This window comes from Sphaeramia orbicularis, chromosome 3 (genome assembly GCF_902148855.1).
Source record: "Sphaeramia orbicularis chromosome 3, fSphaOr1.1, whole genome shotgun sequence".
NCBI lineage: Eukaryota > Metazoa > Chordata > Actinopteri > Kurtiformes > Apogonidae > Sphaeramia > Sphaeramia orbicularis.
Window position 1 is genome coordinate 47,245,217 of NC_043959.1, and position 17,326 is coordinate 47,262,542.

Here is a 17,326-nt window from a genome sequence, read left to right on the forward strand (position 1 = left end):
TGTATGAGTCAGGCGTGTCTGTGTGTGGGCAGCAATGTTTCAGATAGTGTACATTAGCTGTTACATAGCTCACCATTTGTACAAGAAGGCCATATGCAGACATTTATTTTTAATAATTCACACTTTGCATACTGGAACACAAGTGTGAGTAATTTAAAATATAGATTGGATTTGAATGCATTTATTTGTATAGTCATTTGTTTTTTTCTTGTTTAAATGTGAATTGTGTAGTTTTAGTGTGTATTACAACAGTCCATTACAGATAGAATATTCGTGGTCCAAAACGTAGAATTGTTTACTGCTCCTATGTTTTATCTGTAGGTGATAAGTTTAACTTGTGTCTGGGGACAATATTTGAGGCTTTGACCTGACCCCAGTTTGTCCGCTCCCCAGAGATGGCCTCATCAGATGGCTGATTAGATAGACACCCTTGGTTTTACGGGGATGATGCTAAACAGTCGCAGCCACCTCTGGGACCATGGCCTTTGTGTTTATCTTTGTTTGGGTTGGTGAAATTTACCACTGACATTAGTGGCTGAAGATAATGGAACAGGCAAACAAGCCAGAGGCCTGCCCTCTTTCATCTGCAAAGACAACAAAGAGTTAAAAGGACAAAGGATACAAAATAATGCACAGATTAAAGTCATTACTCACATTCTGGCCTGTTGTAAATTATTCATGTAGAGCTTGCGTGAGTGTACAGCATTAATGCAAACCTTGATTTTAGATCGCTGGCAGGCTCAAGAACACAGTCTGTCAACAATCACTAAGGTACAGTGTTTGTTATTTGGAGACGATCTTAGACTGGCTGCTGTGTCCCAAACAGTACATGAATGAAACACACGAAGTTCATGTTGTAGCCGAGTCCATAACTCGCAGATTATGTGAGGACAAATGCAGTACCATATTTGTATAACTGTGCATGATGTTTATTTGCTCTTACATGACTTTATCCTCAGTGTAAAAAAGATTAAGTATACAATAGTATACACATATGTATGCTAGTGAGTCCACAACATACACACATACGAGGGCCGTTCAATAAGTTCATGGCCTCACCCAGAACAGAACAACACAGACTGATAATTTATATTTTATTTTTCAACATAATCTCCATTTACAGCAATGCACTTGGTCCATCGATGTTCAAGCATCACTATCCCATCACGAAAGAATGTAACATCCTGTATTATAACAACCAGTATTTCTGGGTGAGGCCATGAACTTATTGAACAGCCCTCGTACAAGATAAGATAAGATAAGATATTCCTTTATTGATCCCACAATGGGGAAATTCACAGTGTTTACAGCAGCATAAAACATACACATAAACATACACATATAACAAACAATCATATAAATTTGAATAAAAGAAAAGTGTTTAAAAAGGAGAGTGCAACACAATGACAACACGTGGTGCCAGGCACAACAAATCCCACCCTTCGCATGCATTGTAGCTTATTTCGGCATTGATCCAGCTGATGTCATCATGTCTATGCATGTGCTGATGTCAGCATGGACATAGACAGCAGAGACAAATTTCAGCGATTATAAGTAAATGGGAAAAATAAAAGATTTTAAAAATTCATAAAAAATGTCAACTTTGACCTGCTTTTCCCAAAATATAATCACGTCTATCCTGGGTCACTGGCAATCTATAAACCCAATTTGGTATGAATTCAACCAACAATTTTGCCGCTAGAGTGTTAACAAACAAAGAAACAAACCGAACCAAAAACAATACCCCTTGCTTCCCCTTCAGGGGGTGGGATAATTACTTATAACAGGAATGAGCTAAAATTGTCCAATGCAAGAAAAAGTTCAAATAATTTATTCAGCCATTGTCTTTACTGGCTACTTGGTAGTAAATGACAGGGAAAGTCCTACTGGCATGTAACTACCACCAAGAGGTGGAGGTAAAGCGCTGCCACCAGACATCAAACAATTAAAAGAACAACATGTTATGACCAGGCTTGGGTGTGCAATGGGATTGTAATGTAGAACATAACATGCTGTGCACTTTTAATACCCCTTGGCCAAATATCGTGTAAGATTCTGTTGAAAGTTACTGCCCTATAATTTAGATTTGATTGTCTGTGTGCAAAACTTACTACATACATATTTATGTTTGAAAGTACTCAGATATTATAACTGCACAAGGCACAAGGCCATTTGACCTTGAAAAAGTAGGTCAAGGTGACCTATTTTCAGTAGGCTTCTGCTCCATGCCAAGATGCATCCACAGTATAAATTTGGTACAGATATCTAAGTGCATTCTTTAGATAATGCAATTATGTAGTTGAATGGACAGATGGACGGACAGACAGACAGACGACAAAACGATTACTCTTTCGACCAGAAGTTGGCCGAGGAGTAAAAATCAAAGTCAAAGATCCTCAGTGACCAGTCAAATAATTCCCAGTGACTATCAATTATTATTTTTGCTTGAAGAGGGTGTTTGAGTTTGATAAATAGTTAATTTCAAATTTTGTCAATTTAACAAACTTAGTGATGATGTTATGGTAAAATGACTTTCCCTAATGCTATTAATGACAAATCTGTAACATTGGCCTCCTGGCACAACCAGAAATGATAACCTAAAATAATCCTTCCAAGATTTATAGTCTTTTCTCACCACTTGTCGTTCTAAGTAAAACAATGGTTTGCATCTTTTCTACATCACATCTTGCTTTTATGTCACATTCAGTTAAAAATGTGAAACAGTTTAAATCTGCTTGTGTTGACACAAGATTAACAACAAAGTGTTGTTTCTGGAAAAAATAATATTTTTAGATTTCATGTTTTTTTTTTAGTTTTTCCAGCAGATTGTTTACAGCAGATGTTGAACAAATGTTCTCTGAAAATTCTGGAAAGCAGGACAATGGAGTTAGAAGGTTTATTTCAGTCATACAGCTGACAGACATTTCAAAAGCTTTTTTTCTTTTAAGCATGATTGTAAATATCCTTTAATAGGTATCAGTGGTAACTTTCTGTCTCATGACACTCGAGCCTATCCAGGCTACCAATGGGCAGAGGCGGGGGTACGCCCAGTTCATTGCAGGCCTGTGGACATATACACTGATAACACAGTTAGTTTCATCCATGGTCTGTAGTTCTGTGGAAGACCTGTGTTGCCATCAAACCCTCCATCAATCATAGAGTAAGTGTATTTGGGCTGCCAGTGACAGAGGCAGGGTACACTCTGGACTTGTCACCAGTTTTTCACAGGGCTTGTCTTCATTAGTTTAATAATTATGTATTTTCTTTTGCAAACATATGAATGAACATTTCAGGCAAATGTGTTATTTGAAAATGATTATTTGAATATTGGGCAGGATTTCTATAACCTGTTGTTTTATCAGATGATGTCACAGTTTTAAAAAGATTTTTATCATGGCTTTGAAGTGGCTGCTGGTTAATAGAATCTTTTTATTCTGTGCGTAATTTAGTTTTTCATTGAGCAGAGAACAGCTTTATTGTGATGTCAGCAGGATTCAAACACGTGATACAAGACACGGCAAACGTATCTGCCATGATAGTCTGCAGTAAAGGAGCTGAACGAGAATAACCTGTGACATTTGCAGGTTCTTCTCCTGCTTTACATGAACTCTGCAGTGAACTCTGTCTTGCTAAAAGTGACGTAAAAATACAGCAAAAAATTGTGCAAGCTACTTTTGTACTAACCTAGAAAGTAAATGAGCATTAATTGAATTTGTGGCAGTTGCAATTGTCCAATCCTGGATCATGTCTGCAGCATGTTCATATGTGTATCTGAATGCTTGTCCTAGAGAGGCACTGGAGTTTTCCTATAATGCCTGAACACACCTACTGCTACACACAGCTATTTTAGTTATTATAGGGGGATAGTTGTATAAATAAATGTTTTTTATACACATCATTTTATATATAATTGAACAAGTATTTGATTATATTAATATAACAATAATAATAATTATGAATATAATATTGCTAAAACCAGTATGGTGGTTTGCTTTGACACAACTCTATTTTAGGGGATGAAAAAACTGCCTATTATGTAACAGGAAGTCCTTTAATTTTGTAGCACTGACAAATAGAAGCTTTAAGGCTCATACTATTTTTTTAAGCATATAATCGTCCCATTCATCACTGAGCCTGGCGTTTGGGAGGGTGGGGGTCAGAATCTCCCCGTGCACCCCCTACTCCCCAGTCAGCCCGCCCTAATTAGAACCAGAGCTTCTTACAGGAAACAATCTTCCTGTCTGGTGACATCATTGCTAAATCCATGCGTGAGATGGGGGGTGACCTCAGCCCATGGATTTGCTCGGTGTTTTTCAACACCCAAACAAATCCCAGGAAAAGCACCTTGCGATGACTCCAGTGTCATTAGAGGCTGGTGTGAACAGGTGGGAGGAGCTGCATCCTCATCCCCCATACTGCGGCCCATTCATTTCCATAATGTCATGATCGTTTGATCCACAAGCTATAATTAACACAAGATTATCAAGAAAGCAACCTGTTTCTGGGAAAGCTCAAATCATTAGGTTTTCCAAGTAGATTGTGGAGAAAATTGTGAGAAAACCTGTAAACCTTTACTTCACAAATTTACAGCCACCTAAAAGAGTTTTTTTGCCTTTGCGTGAAGTGTGCTTTGTCATTTTTGAAAACCTAGGTGCTTGAAATCTACAGTATATAAAGTACCATTTAATTAGTGCTAATGATACAACTTTACTGTCAAGTTATTATACACCCTTGTCCATGAAAATGTCAAGCATTTGTCAAACTAGAAAACATACACATTTTAAGAATGTAGAATCAGAAAATCTTGACACTTTTTCTTAAAAATAAAAAAATAAAAAAAACAATTAACCAACCAAATACTCAGTGATTTGTTTTAAATAGATATTTATGTATAACTTATTTCTAATTGCCAACAACCAACTGATTAATTGTGTACATGTTGTACCTCTATTGAAGAAATTATAACACAGAAACAGGTTGCTATTAATTTGGATTTTGTAATTTAGATGTTTATCAAAGCAGAAACTTAAGAAATCAATCAAATTTGATGTGTTGCCAAAGCTTAAATCATATTTACTATGTTTCCTGCAGAGTTATTATGAAATGAAATTGGCTGTAAAATAATGTCGACGTATCTCCCACTGCTCTCATGTGTTTTCCTCATGATACTTGTGCCCCGTGTCTGGACTTGTTTTGGATGCTTCAGGCAGTTCTATCATGACCATTTATTCCTTAAAGCATCAACTTGAAACAGGGCCAGATATAAAGCGGTAACAGCATGTAGAGCCAGTGTTTTGGAAGAGTTTAAAAGAGTCCCCGAGAAGAAAGGGGGATAAATAATAACAGTACTAAAGGAAAAGCATAATAAAGGCCTAGTTTTCTTAGGGAAGTGGGAGCTTTCATCTTTCTATAACAATAATGTTCTCAATGAGTCTACAGGCCTGTGTTTAGTCCAGGAAGCTTCGAGTGGTAGACATGAAAGGCTCTAGTCGGGCTCTGCAGACCGGGCTCTCAGCAGAATATGGTATCTATCCTCTCCTACTCTGCTTTCTTCTCCTCTCCTTTGCTCTTCCCTCCTCCCCCTTCCCACATGATAAAGGTAATGGGGAACTGTGTGGTTCGCAGTGACAGTAAACCACAGTAAAATGGCTGTCGATGTTTTGCTTTCCCCCCTATGCTCCCCGTCTGCGGCCCCCAGGGTTTAGGAAATGGAGCATTATTTTCCTGTTCAGACGTCACAAGCCAGCCCCTTTTGCAGCTGTTGCATGCTTTACAACTCTGTGTTTACTGGCACTTCTCAACTTATGGTCTCATTCTGCCAAAAGCCTCATATTTTACATTCATAAATAGACCATTAGTTCATCCTTTTTTCTCTCTTATTACATGGATTTGGACTGACTTTGTTTTCTACTCTTACATTTTAAGTGTTCACTTTTCCCTCCTAATGACTCTTAATTGGTGTGTGAGCTATGTGTGGAAACAGGTAAAATGTGTTGCCAGATGGTTGTGTTCTTTCAAAAGCCATATTTTACCTTGCTGCCTCTAGACTCATTTAATCATCACACAAACAAAAAGATTAAACAGGATTAAAACGTGCGGAAGAAAACTGGTTAGCTGCTCTCATTTGGTTGCATTTGAATTAAACATATTAATGAAGTCCTGAAGTCATGATTCCAGCTTGTCGGGGTTTCCCTGCAGAAAATCTTCATTTTTATGCCTGGAATTAAGCATTTTTTCTCTCTGTCTAAATCCGCTCACACATTTGTTTTCTGTCCCACCCTCTTCCCTTTATCTTTTCTATACCCACCTCCCCATTCGCTCCCTTCCCCCTCGTCCTTTTCCTCTTTGCCTCAGCACTTAGAGGCTTAAGAGTGGGACGTACCATACTAGCCACTCCCTTCTGACAGACACCCCTTTCATTGTGCAGATTGGTACAGTCCTGCTTTGCATAAGTTTCCTCTGAGTGGGTCGTCTGTGGAGGCCAGTACTGAAAGAATTATTAGTCCTGTTTGAAGCCTTTGGATGTATGTCTTGAGAAAAAGTAGTGTCCTGCTATAGTCTACCTTTATTACTTAAATTGTTAAAGCTATAATGTATTGCGCCTACCCTGTCCCTGGAATGGGCAGTAACTCTTTAATGTATTACTACAACGGGAAATCGGTGAGTAATCTCTTTGGGAATGTCTGTGTATTAGAGACTGAGGAAAGCTGGAAAAAAGTGTGTGTGCATGTGTGTGTTTGTGTCCCTCTGGTTGAGTCTCTCAGCCGGTCTGTCCATCAGAATATACTTGCTTTTCTTTTCTGCGGTGTGTATTTAAAGATAAAAGCTCAGTGTGTGTTTGCATGTGAATGCATGTGTGAGTCGGAGGCTGCTCTCCCTGAGTTTCCATTACATCAGTTAAAGCTGTGACAGTACGCTTATAGTAATACAGCTCAAGAGTCCTAGCTTTGTTAAAAACTTAGTTTAGCAAACTTTTCGTCTTTGTACCACAGCTGTGTATAAACAGGTCAGTATTTTAAGCTACACATAAAATAATTGTGCATTTTTCCAAACTTTTTCTCATAGAATGAAAGAGCTTGGCAGAAAAAACTTTTTGCAGCCTTGAATTTATTTTTACTGGCTGGTTGCTCCAGCTCTGAGACTGGTTGAAATAATAACAAGTGGGAGTCTGGGAATGATTAGGGGAAAGAGGCTGCCTGTTGAGGTTAGACTTTCCTGTTTGCAGATTGAGCTCCAAGCACCAGTGTTGCTGTTATTCCATCTGTTTTTAATCACATTGGCATTCTTGACGCCACAGGGAGCCTAATGTGATTTCTGAACTACTCTGTAATGACCTCTTTGATTTTTGTTACTTTGAAAACATTTTTTTGTGAATGCACTTTTTTTAGTACACGCATCATTGTGCGCTTGCAAGTGTTTACTATACTTGGACTCAAAGGATCTGAGTTTCACTGTTTGTTTTGAGTATTCTTACAGGCTTTGTCAGAGTTGGTTGGACATGTGTTGCATGGACCTAATAGAAGTGGTTTTGCTAGAATGAAATCTTCATGTTTTCATTTGTTTATGTGTCCTGTTTTTATGGTTTGAAGTTGTCTTAAAAATAATCAAGAGGAGTTTTTGAGTCTTCTCAAGGGCATAGTCTCCTTAACAATGGATGAATGAGATCTGTAGTGCTTTTCACTAATCCTTAGGTAATGATCTTGTCATCATAAGTAAGTTATACATACAGATTTCCACCTGCCATTGCCTTTGCTATTTTTATTTTTAGAAAAAATACATGTTAAATTAGAGGAAAACTAAAGAAACTTTTTTTTAAAAATAATATTGTCTTGAAAACGTCATCATGCTCAAGCTTGTGTTTCAACTTTCATTCTAAGCCATTACAGCATTTCCTCTTGGTTCCAACAAGCACGAAAGATGACTTTGATCTTTGTGATATTAAGTATTAACAGGCTTGTGTTACATTTGGTGATGGGGAGAAAATTGATAGCATGTGGACAGAACGGGCAAACTTTATGATCAAAAGCACCGACTCTTTTTCAGCTTTCCTTGCGAGGAAAATGAAAGATGGAGCTCATTCTTTGCATCAACTTGATCCATATTAATTTGTTATAATGCAGAGTTGCATGGCAGTCTCACCATCTGGAGCACTGGGAGAATTCACAGTGGGCCATTGGCTTGTGAGCTGGTGGCACGGAACCAATACAGATGGAGCAGCTCACTGATCTTTCTTCCGTCGCCTGTTAGTGAAAAAGAAATTTTTCAAGCAAAAGCCCTGCAGCGTTTGGCAGACCTTTTTCTTTGTTTTGTTTCACAGAATTCATCCTTACACAAGAGGAATGTCACAAGAATGTTCTCATAAATAATTAATATTTCATGGTGGGACACGCTTGTTGTTCTCTTATATAATGCAACAGGTTACGCGATGCTTTCCAGTATGCCACAAGCTAATCCTTATGTCTCCCAGAAGTACACGTGTTGCACATGCACTGAAGCGTGTTTGGTGTCCCTTTGTGTGTTGGCCTATCCTATAGACAGTACTCATACAACACAAATGTTGTGAGGAGTTAATACAGTTGCATGTTGCCAAAACCAAATTTTTGTGGCACTAATGATTGGTAGTTTTCTTTCTGCAGTGTGGTTACTGCTCTATTTTTAGCGGACCTGACTCCCAATCGGCTGCTCTGCTGTCAGAATGTGTGCTTGAATAAAAGCTTTCGCAGACTTGTTAACTGGCACAAAATTCAACCAACTCCTCCCTGTTACATTTCTTTTATTATATATCTACTCTCATCTTTACTCAAATCCTTATTTGTGTGTTTTGATATTTGTTTTTAAACAATTTTGAGGTGGCTGATGAGATTGGTGGCAGATTATAGATATTATTCCTTAATAGATAAGTGATTATTCTATTGTATCCTGTTTATTTTATTACCCTTATGAATTTCAGATGGAAATATTCACTAATTTCTGATAGCGTTGCCTTGTTTACATTTTTCATATAAACATATTACACAGACAGAAAAGGGTAGAGCTGGGTACTGTAAAGAATCTTGTAATACAGTTTGTACAGTATCACAACACAGGCGTGATGACTAAATAATACTAAAATGTGTTATGATAGTGTAAGCAAGGTGATACATTGTGATTTTTCCTAATCTAATTTTAGAAAAACTGTCTTTATAACCCACCATAATATGCATAAAATCTGAGTTAAAAAGTGTATTTTTGTAAAGCAGTCATAGTCTTTGCACATAATCTATTAATTAAACATTGAGTCTGTGTTTTTGGTGTTTGATACAGTAGCACAAAACTTCAAGAGTATTGATATTTTCTCACACTTGAGAGTTTTTGTCATCATCTTAGGTCTTGGCTGCTTATGTCTTTTATAAATAATAAGATGTTATCAGGACATTTTATTAATCTCTTTCATGTTCTTTGACATTCATATGCTTGAACATGTCCGCTTTTTTCTTAAAAACTTTTTAAGGCCTCGAGCTAGTCTCATTTATCAGGATTTCTTTTCAGTGAATATGTGTGAGATGGCAGTTTTAATGTCACAGTTGTACACATAAAAATACTGAGCCTTTTATTTCCCTCAAAGCACTGGCAGGTATCATGCACAAATGTTGAGCTACACCCTAAAAGCAGGCTGAGCAGTAGTTTGAAGAGGCATTGTATCTGGCATGCACACTAAGCCTCGTAAGAGTTGGACTTGAAACAAAATGCCCCAGAGATATGGTTTGATTCCAAGTAATGGCAAAAGCACAAAAACAGGACAAGCCATTAAGAGGGCGTTTGAACTCTTCTCTTTGAGCTTGTTGGCGATTTGCCTGATTTTTTCCCTCAGTTTTATTATTTAACTTTCCTTTCCCTTCCTGTTATTATTTTAAGTCCTTAGTGTTGGTTGACAGTCTGTGTTTTAACATGGGATATTTTGATTGGTGTGGCATGAACTTCAAAGCACCACCGTGTTGAAGACATGAGGGAAGGTGAGCAGCAAAGATTGACTTGTCAGCAAAGTATTGTTGAAAAGCATCATCAAGTCTCAACCAAAAACTCAACACGACATCTTTGATCTGAAACACAATATTTCTCACCAGCACTTAAGAAAGTTTAGTCACACTGTCACAACATGAACAGTGCAAATTTACTTTATTTTCCCTACAGTTTTTTTTTTTTAACTGTAGTCATCCTATGTACAAGTTTTAAAAAAAGGATTATGGAACTAATGATTATTTTCATTGCGGATTAATTGGTTGATTGTTTTCTGTGTTAATAGATGCACGTTTTGGTCTGTAAAATCTCAGAAAATGGAGAAAGATATCTATCAGCTAAAACTTCTTCAGATATGTTGTTTAGTTCACAGATTCTGATTCACTTTTATGACATAAACTAGAAGTGTGAATATATTAAATTGTAAGGAACTGCAATCACATTTTTTTTTCTTAAAAAAAGTACTCAGTACAATAGTTGCAGTTTAATTTATAATTTAGTTGGTCATTGCACTTAAATATTTTCAACTTACTGATATTTTTTTATGCATCGTGGATCTTTTATGGGCGACACATAGACGCAACATTAATGACTCTCACAGTGTGATTGTATAATTTATTTCTTAATAAAAATGATGCTCAAGCCACCAGTGTAGGTCTGTGTTGATGTGCTGATCCAAGTGAGTGACAGGTTTTAATTAATGGCCTTGTAAAAGGAAACCCAGGCGGGCGTCTCTCCTGCAGGCCAGCGGAATGAGGCACCCAGTGTTTGGAATGGTTTATTAACGCTTTGACTGGTTAGCCCTGGGTAAAAAAAAAAGGACAATTAGCATTATTCACTGCCATATGCTGCCCATTGAGCATCTGACAGGCAAAAGACAAAAGCTTGGCTCCTGTGTGAGGCTAACCTGAGATCTCCATGGAACCACTATCAACCCTGGTCACATGTGTAAGCCAGAGGACCCATGAGAGCTGCACCCCTCCCTCAGCACTTTAATTACACACCCAGACAACAACACACCAGAGTCCTGCTCACTCAGCAAAGCCCAACAACCCTGAGTCTCACTTAAGCTTCACTCGGCATTGATATTACATTCACGTGTGTGTTGTATGTGTGAGCCAGCCAGTGAGTGAATTTAATTTATGTACTTTGGATGGGCTGAATATTTTCCATCAGCACTGTGTCATAAACTCAGGGAAAAAAACACAGCAAGTAAACAACCTTTTACGACATCCGCAGGCATTAGAAAACTGACTTTTTTTAGGAGTGAGTTTTAAAACATTGGAATGATCAACAACAATTAATCACTTCTTTAACTGAAAAATTAATTGGAATATTGTGTAATTATTTCGTGAATGAATGCCAGACATTTGCTGGTTTTACCTTCTTAAATGTGAAGATTTTTTTTTTTGGGGTGCGGTGAAAATAATCGCTTGAAAGGCTTAAAAGCTTCACTGTGAAATTATCAGGGGGGTTTTTTCTTTTTTTTTTTTTTTTTTTTGCATTTTATGAATTAAGATATTAATCAAGAAAACAATCTGCACATTAAGCAGAGGAAACAAATTATTTGCAACCCTCAATGTGAAACCATTGGAGGATGAATGTATGTGTTGGTTTGCAGAGTATGGGATGTGCTGGAAATGGGCAGGTGGAATCTAGTTGGCAGGTCTGGATCCGATTAACGTTACACGATAGTGGGGTCATCTAGTGTTGTCTGTGGGAGGAAGAATTTGTTCCAACCTCCTCTCCCGTCTTGCCTCTCTTACGCGCTGTCTTTCTCCCTCACCCACTCTCCCTCCATCTGGAGTGGATGAAGTCAGAAACCACATCACTGGTGTTTGGCCTCGAGTTTCTTTGATCCTCCCGCCTCGCTTGGCACACACACAGCTGTACAACAGCATGCTCATTGTGCTTCTCCTTTCACTCAACCACCAGCTTGCAGGTACACATATAAAGACAGCAAAACAGGCTGTTTTTGTACCATTTATTTGATTTCTGCCTCTCTGGGAATGCTGTAATTTGCCAGGCATTTAGTCTATGCATGTAAGCGGGTATCATTATACTTCCATTAGAGGTTGAGTTGATCTGAAATGCAAATACCCCTGATAATCCACTCCTCCCTTCATGAGCTTGATTGCTTGCGAGTCATTAAAGTGTGTGCGTGTGTTTGTGGTTTTAGGGCCATATCTGCAGTACATGTGTTTTTACTTGTGCATGTTCAAGAGTGTGAAAGACGGCATACTTTTATGTACCCAACAGTGTTTGGCTGTGATTATACTTGTGTGTCAAAAGTGTGACTGACAGATTTTTAAAGCTTTCAATGTTGTGATACTTGACAGTAAAGTGTGTCACTGACATGCCCCTTTATTCTACACTATGAAAAACTGTTAGACACCACAGCAGCTTATTATAAAGTGAGCTTCATCCTCTCTTACTAACGTTTATGTCTTCATGGCAGGTGTACGCACCATCTCCAAACTCAGAAGACTTCAACAGAGATTCGCCCTCCTACTCCTCTCCTAAGCCCTCCAGCAGTATGTTTGCAAGCACTTTTTTTGGTGAGTTTACATCAAGTCAACATGTTTAGTGTTAAGGATTATATTATTACTTTTGTTTAGTTTTTATATATAGAAAGTAATTGTTTTTATCCTTTACTATTCAAAATTAATTTAGTTTGTCCTCTCAAATTTTTTTCATTCAACTCATTTTGTTTTTACTTACAAGAATATAATTTGGTATTTTGTCATCATCATTTGTGAGTAAAATCCAATATTGTTGTATGTTGCCAAGAAGGTCATGTTGTGTCAGGCAGCTTGTAAATAATATTTAGTCGTTATGCAGTTTTTCTTTCACAATGACAGACTTCCTGATTTAGACAAAAGGAGACTTCATTGTTGGTTTTAGGCTTGTGTTATCTCAGCTGTGTTCAGATTGAGAGTCATGTTCAGTCCCAAGAGAAAGAGGAAAAAAAAGAAAAGAAACATTACTCCTTCTGTGAAACCGTGTCAAATGGGGATTGAGGGTACCCTGCCACTAAGTTTGTGCTAAAATTATAATTTTTTATGATTAGACGGTACCCACAGTTCGTCTGATCCGTGGAATTCGTCCAATGGGATCACTCAGCCCGGCTATGGAGGAATGCTCGCAGGATCTTCATCTCACATGCCACAGTCAGGAAACTACAGCAGCCTGCACTCACACGACCGTTTGGTAAGCTGTTTGTCTCATTTTACCTGCACATGAAGAGAACAAAATCTAAATCAGTGATTAGAAAAACTTTATTTATGACACACTTCAAAGATGTAGGTTTGTTGATTTGAAGCTTCAGCTCGTAAATTTTCCTGCCTCAGTGGGTGTGTGCGTCTTGAGTTTTTGTCTGGTTATTATCAGTGAAGACACTGCTGACCCTCTTTATGTCAGTGTTTGATGTGTTCTTGTCTGCTTCAGCTGGCTGGGCATCACAGGGAGCCTGCAGATGCTGCCTGCCCTCTCTTTATCTCTGCCCCTCCTCCACTATAACTTTTTGCTTCATCACGTCCTGGGAGATGTCAAAGGAGAATATAGAATTCAGAGAATAAAAAACCTCTCTCTTTCTCTCACACACGTACATGCTTGAGACTTAAAATAGACTGTCTTTGTTTTTTTTTTATCTTCCAGAATTACCCCGCACACTCAGTGTCTCCAGACATCAATGCCAGTCTTCCTCCCATGTCCAGCTTCCACAGAAGCAACACCAGCACTTCACCATTCGTTACTGCAGCACACACCCCATCCGTCAACACAGCCGATGGGGTTATGGGTATGATATGATTTTAACCATTTCACTACCTGCTCAGAATCACTGATTGAAAGTTCCACATGTACTCACTGCTGAACATTCATTCTGTAAAGGTATTGAGTCAGGCAGTTGGACAGCTGCTTTGTGTACCGTGACCGCTCTTCATTTGTCTGAGTTTGCTGTTACAAAGCCTCCCTCTGTGTTTTCTTAGCTGCTGCAAATCGGGGGAACGCCACTGGAAGCTCACAGACTGGAGATGCACTGGGCAAGGCTTTAGCCTCGGTGAGTCACAGCCCAACATTTAGCTATGAAATTGCTTTAGCTCATCATACTCGCTAAATAAATTTACTCATACAGGGTCTGAACACTGACATGAGTCACTGTCTCGTATAAAATACTATGTTATATTCAGGATAGCACAAATATGATATAAGCATTTGCTCTCAGTTCCACAGAAAGCCTCAAGTATGTTGGATTTTCCCATGTCCAACCTTTGTGTAGTCGTTAGTTGAGATAATTTTTGTACTTTTTTTCAGAAAAGTAAAAATGGTCCATTTCTGTTTCTACAGAAGATGACCTTAGTAATCGTGCTGGGGAATTAAGGGCTATAGTGAAGCCTGATTAAAAAAAGCTCAGAGGGCATGTTTGCAGTTGTTTTTGGGCTTAAGCCTGGATAATTGTGGGCTTAAACTAAATGTATTCAAGAAGGAGAATCTTACATTAAAAATGATCTGAAGCACTTTATTTTGAAAAACTGTTCCTGAGTATCTGTGACCTTTTATAAAGCTTCATACTGCGTGTTAAACTTGATGAAGCTCACAGAGATGCATAAGAAAATGTCTTGTATCCTCTTGTGAATCCTTTAACTGATGTATAGAGCATCAGATGCAATTAAACTCACTCTTTACTCTGGACATAAAGGCAGTAAAGACTCATCATATCACAAGCTATCATGCAAGAGAAGCTTTAAGTTTAAAATTGACCATGACTGAGAAAGCACTCTAGTAAGAGGTGTGATAAGCAAAACCATGACTTTTTTGCCACACCATGAATTATGAAGACAATTCTTATTCAAGAGTTTTACCTCTAATTCCCTCTGACTTCTTATTGTATTAATGTGTATCACTTAATATCCGTCCTCTGTGAATATGTCTGCTTCAACAATATAATATAACATAAAACTTAGTTTTAAAATCCAATTTTAGACACAGTATTGTCACTTTCAGAAGTCTTGGCCTTGTCATTTCATAAGGTTTTCAATAAAAAGTATTTGATACATTGCATAATGTGTGAATTGACTCACTTACATTAGATCTTTTCATATTTTATTTTCACACATTCTTGGTAAAGCTGCACATTTAGGAAGAATATTTCTTAGTGGTGTTAAACCAAAATATGGAGTTTAGAGATGGTAATAACAAATTAAGTCCTTTATATTTGCAGACTCAATTCTATTAGCATGACAAAGCTGGAGTGAAATGGACACGGTTGAACTGGGGTGGGGGTGGGTGGTTTGGGCAGGGGCACAGGGGAGTTTATAACTGCTGTGGCTCAACTCCACGGGCCGCCCTTTGTAGGGCTTTTGTTCTCCACCCTTTTAAATTGGCCGTGCTTATTGGCCCCATGCCGCCTGGGGGAGCGTAACTGATGATGAGGCGGGGCTTCATTTATTCCAGTAAAATGAGCCATGTTTCACTTTGAATGTACCGTTAGTCGCCAGTGAGTGAAAAGAATAGAAAGTCATATATTGTTGGGTCAGAAGTCACGCTTATAAAGTGGTCGGTTGTGAGAAACTTAGAAATGTTGAGAGATTTGTTTAGATTCTTATTGGCTTCTGGCACAGTTATGACCACACTATTAATCCTTAGTTTTTGACTGAATTACTTGTCTGTGGTGAAAATGCTGAGCAGGAAGAAACACTGTGCTCGCAGAGAGCAGATAATCATAAATAGCCATTGCATCTCTCTGTTTGGAGAACAGCGGATCCTTCCTCCTCTGCACTCAGTGACACACTTCAGTGAAACCTCTATCCTGATACTCCAAGTTGATTGAAAAACTAAAGCCCAGAGATCAAGATTGAATAAGGAGATTATTAATAATGAGTGCATTCTATCATCCCCACAGAAGTCAAACGGTTTCCTGCAAGCTCAGTTTGATCTTAACTTGGAGTAGAAATCTCTGTAGATCTGCTGTTTTTTCTGCTAATTAGTGAGGATCCACCACTAATACCCTGAGTTCTCTGAGACATGTTCCATTATAGTACAACATCCTCTTATTAAAGGGGAAAAGCAGGGACGTGTTTGTGATTTAATCCAGCATTTGTTTAGACAAATCAAATCCCAGTGGAAGTTCTGAAGACGTAATCTCCCCATTCCCTTGTGATTGACATGTCATCCTAAAACTCAGTGACCTCAGTGTAACCCTTCACTGACACAATAAAGCTACGGTGAACTGTTTACCACAGCAATAAAGTTGAGCTACGTCAAACTTAATTTGTGGCATCTTGCAGAAAACAAATGAATTTGTTCCAGTTGCATTCTTCTTCGTAGAGGCTTGTATATATTAGGAAATTTAGAACGATACAAAAATAAAAGTTGGAGAATATCAGGTTTTGATATATGGTTTACAACAATATCTGGCTGCTGGCTGAAACGTAGCCCTGGAGATTTACTTCTCTTGGCTTCACATGGTTTCCAGGTTGGGCATTTGTATTTTTTAAAGTCACAGTGGAATAATATCTAGAGAGACCCGGGCTCTAAGTTTTTCTATAAGGGAAAAACTTTGCTCATGCAAAACAAATATCTTTAAGATGTATGTTTCTGCAGTAACACTTTCTAAAATGTGTAGTAATTAAAATCCAGGATACCTCTCAATTGTGGCTTATCCGCCTAAGAGTCAAATTTAGCGTTGGCCCTTGAATTCTGAATTGTTTTAAAATAGGTTAACTTAATTTACCAACAGAAGTGTATTTATCTCCTCTCAAATGTGCTGTCACCATTAAGAAAGACAAGGAGGCAATGAAAATGTAGTGAATGAGTTTCAGTTTTTCCTCTGTAATAATAGATAAAAATAATATAAAATAATACACCAGTGATCCTTAATTCTAGGCTTGTCTCATATCTGTTACTATTGGGGTCTTGGCAGTATTTAAAGTTGAGAGTTATAATGTTCAAATTTTATTAATGATTATAAAGTGACTACTTCTAAAGTTTCCAGACTCATCATAATACAACAAAATAAATACCATTTACAAAGTTTCTACATATATTTGAACTGGTGGTAATTTTCTTGATGCTTTAAATGTCCTATTCTGAGATTAATTCCTTAGGGCTACCTGCAGTTTGTACTTTTAAATCTTGCTCGTTTTGTGTTACTCATGGTTTTTCTTTCTCTTCTCCCACAGATTTACTCACCTGACCATACTAGCAGTAGTTTTCCATCAAACCCGTCGACACCTGTAGGCTCTCCTTCACCCCTGACAGCCACAGCAGGTGCTGCCTCAGCAGGAACTGTGGTGACCGCTGCCGGCACCCCATCTGGAAGGCCAGGTAG

General features: G+C 38.1%; 1 protein-coding gene across 4 annotated transcripts in view; it reads left to right on the forward strand.

Annotated features, from left to right (window-relative positions):
- tcf12 (transcription factor 12) overlaps positions 1-17,326 on the forward strand; it is a 79,041-nt gene that overhangs the window by 46,399 nt on the left and 15,316 nt on the right. For all 4 annotated transcript variants that reach the window (XM_030162387.1, XM_030162404.1, XM_030162395.1 and 1 more), the window contains exons 9-13: positions 12,455-12,554; positions 13,067-13,206; positions 13,654-13,795; positions 13,986-14,056; positions 17,178-17,322. In XM_030162387.1, coding sequence (XP_030018247.1) covers positions 12,455-12,554; positions 13,067-13,206; positions 13,654-13,795; positions 13,986-14,056; positions 17,178-17,322 — 598 coding nt within the window. The remainder of the gene's footprint in view (positions 1-12,454; positions 12,555-13,066; positions 13,207-13,653; positions 13,796-13,985; positions 14,057-17,177; positions 17,323-17,326) is intronic.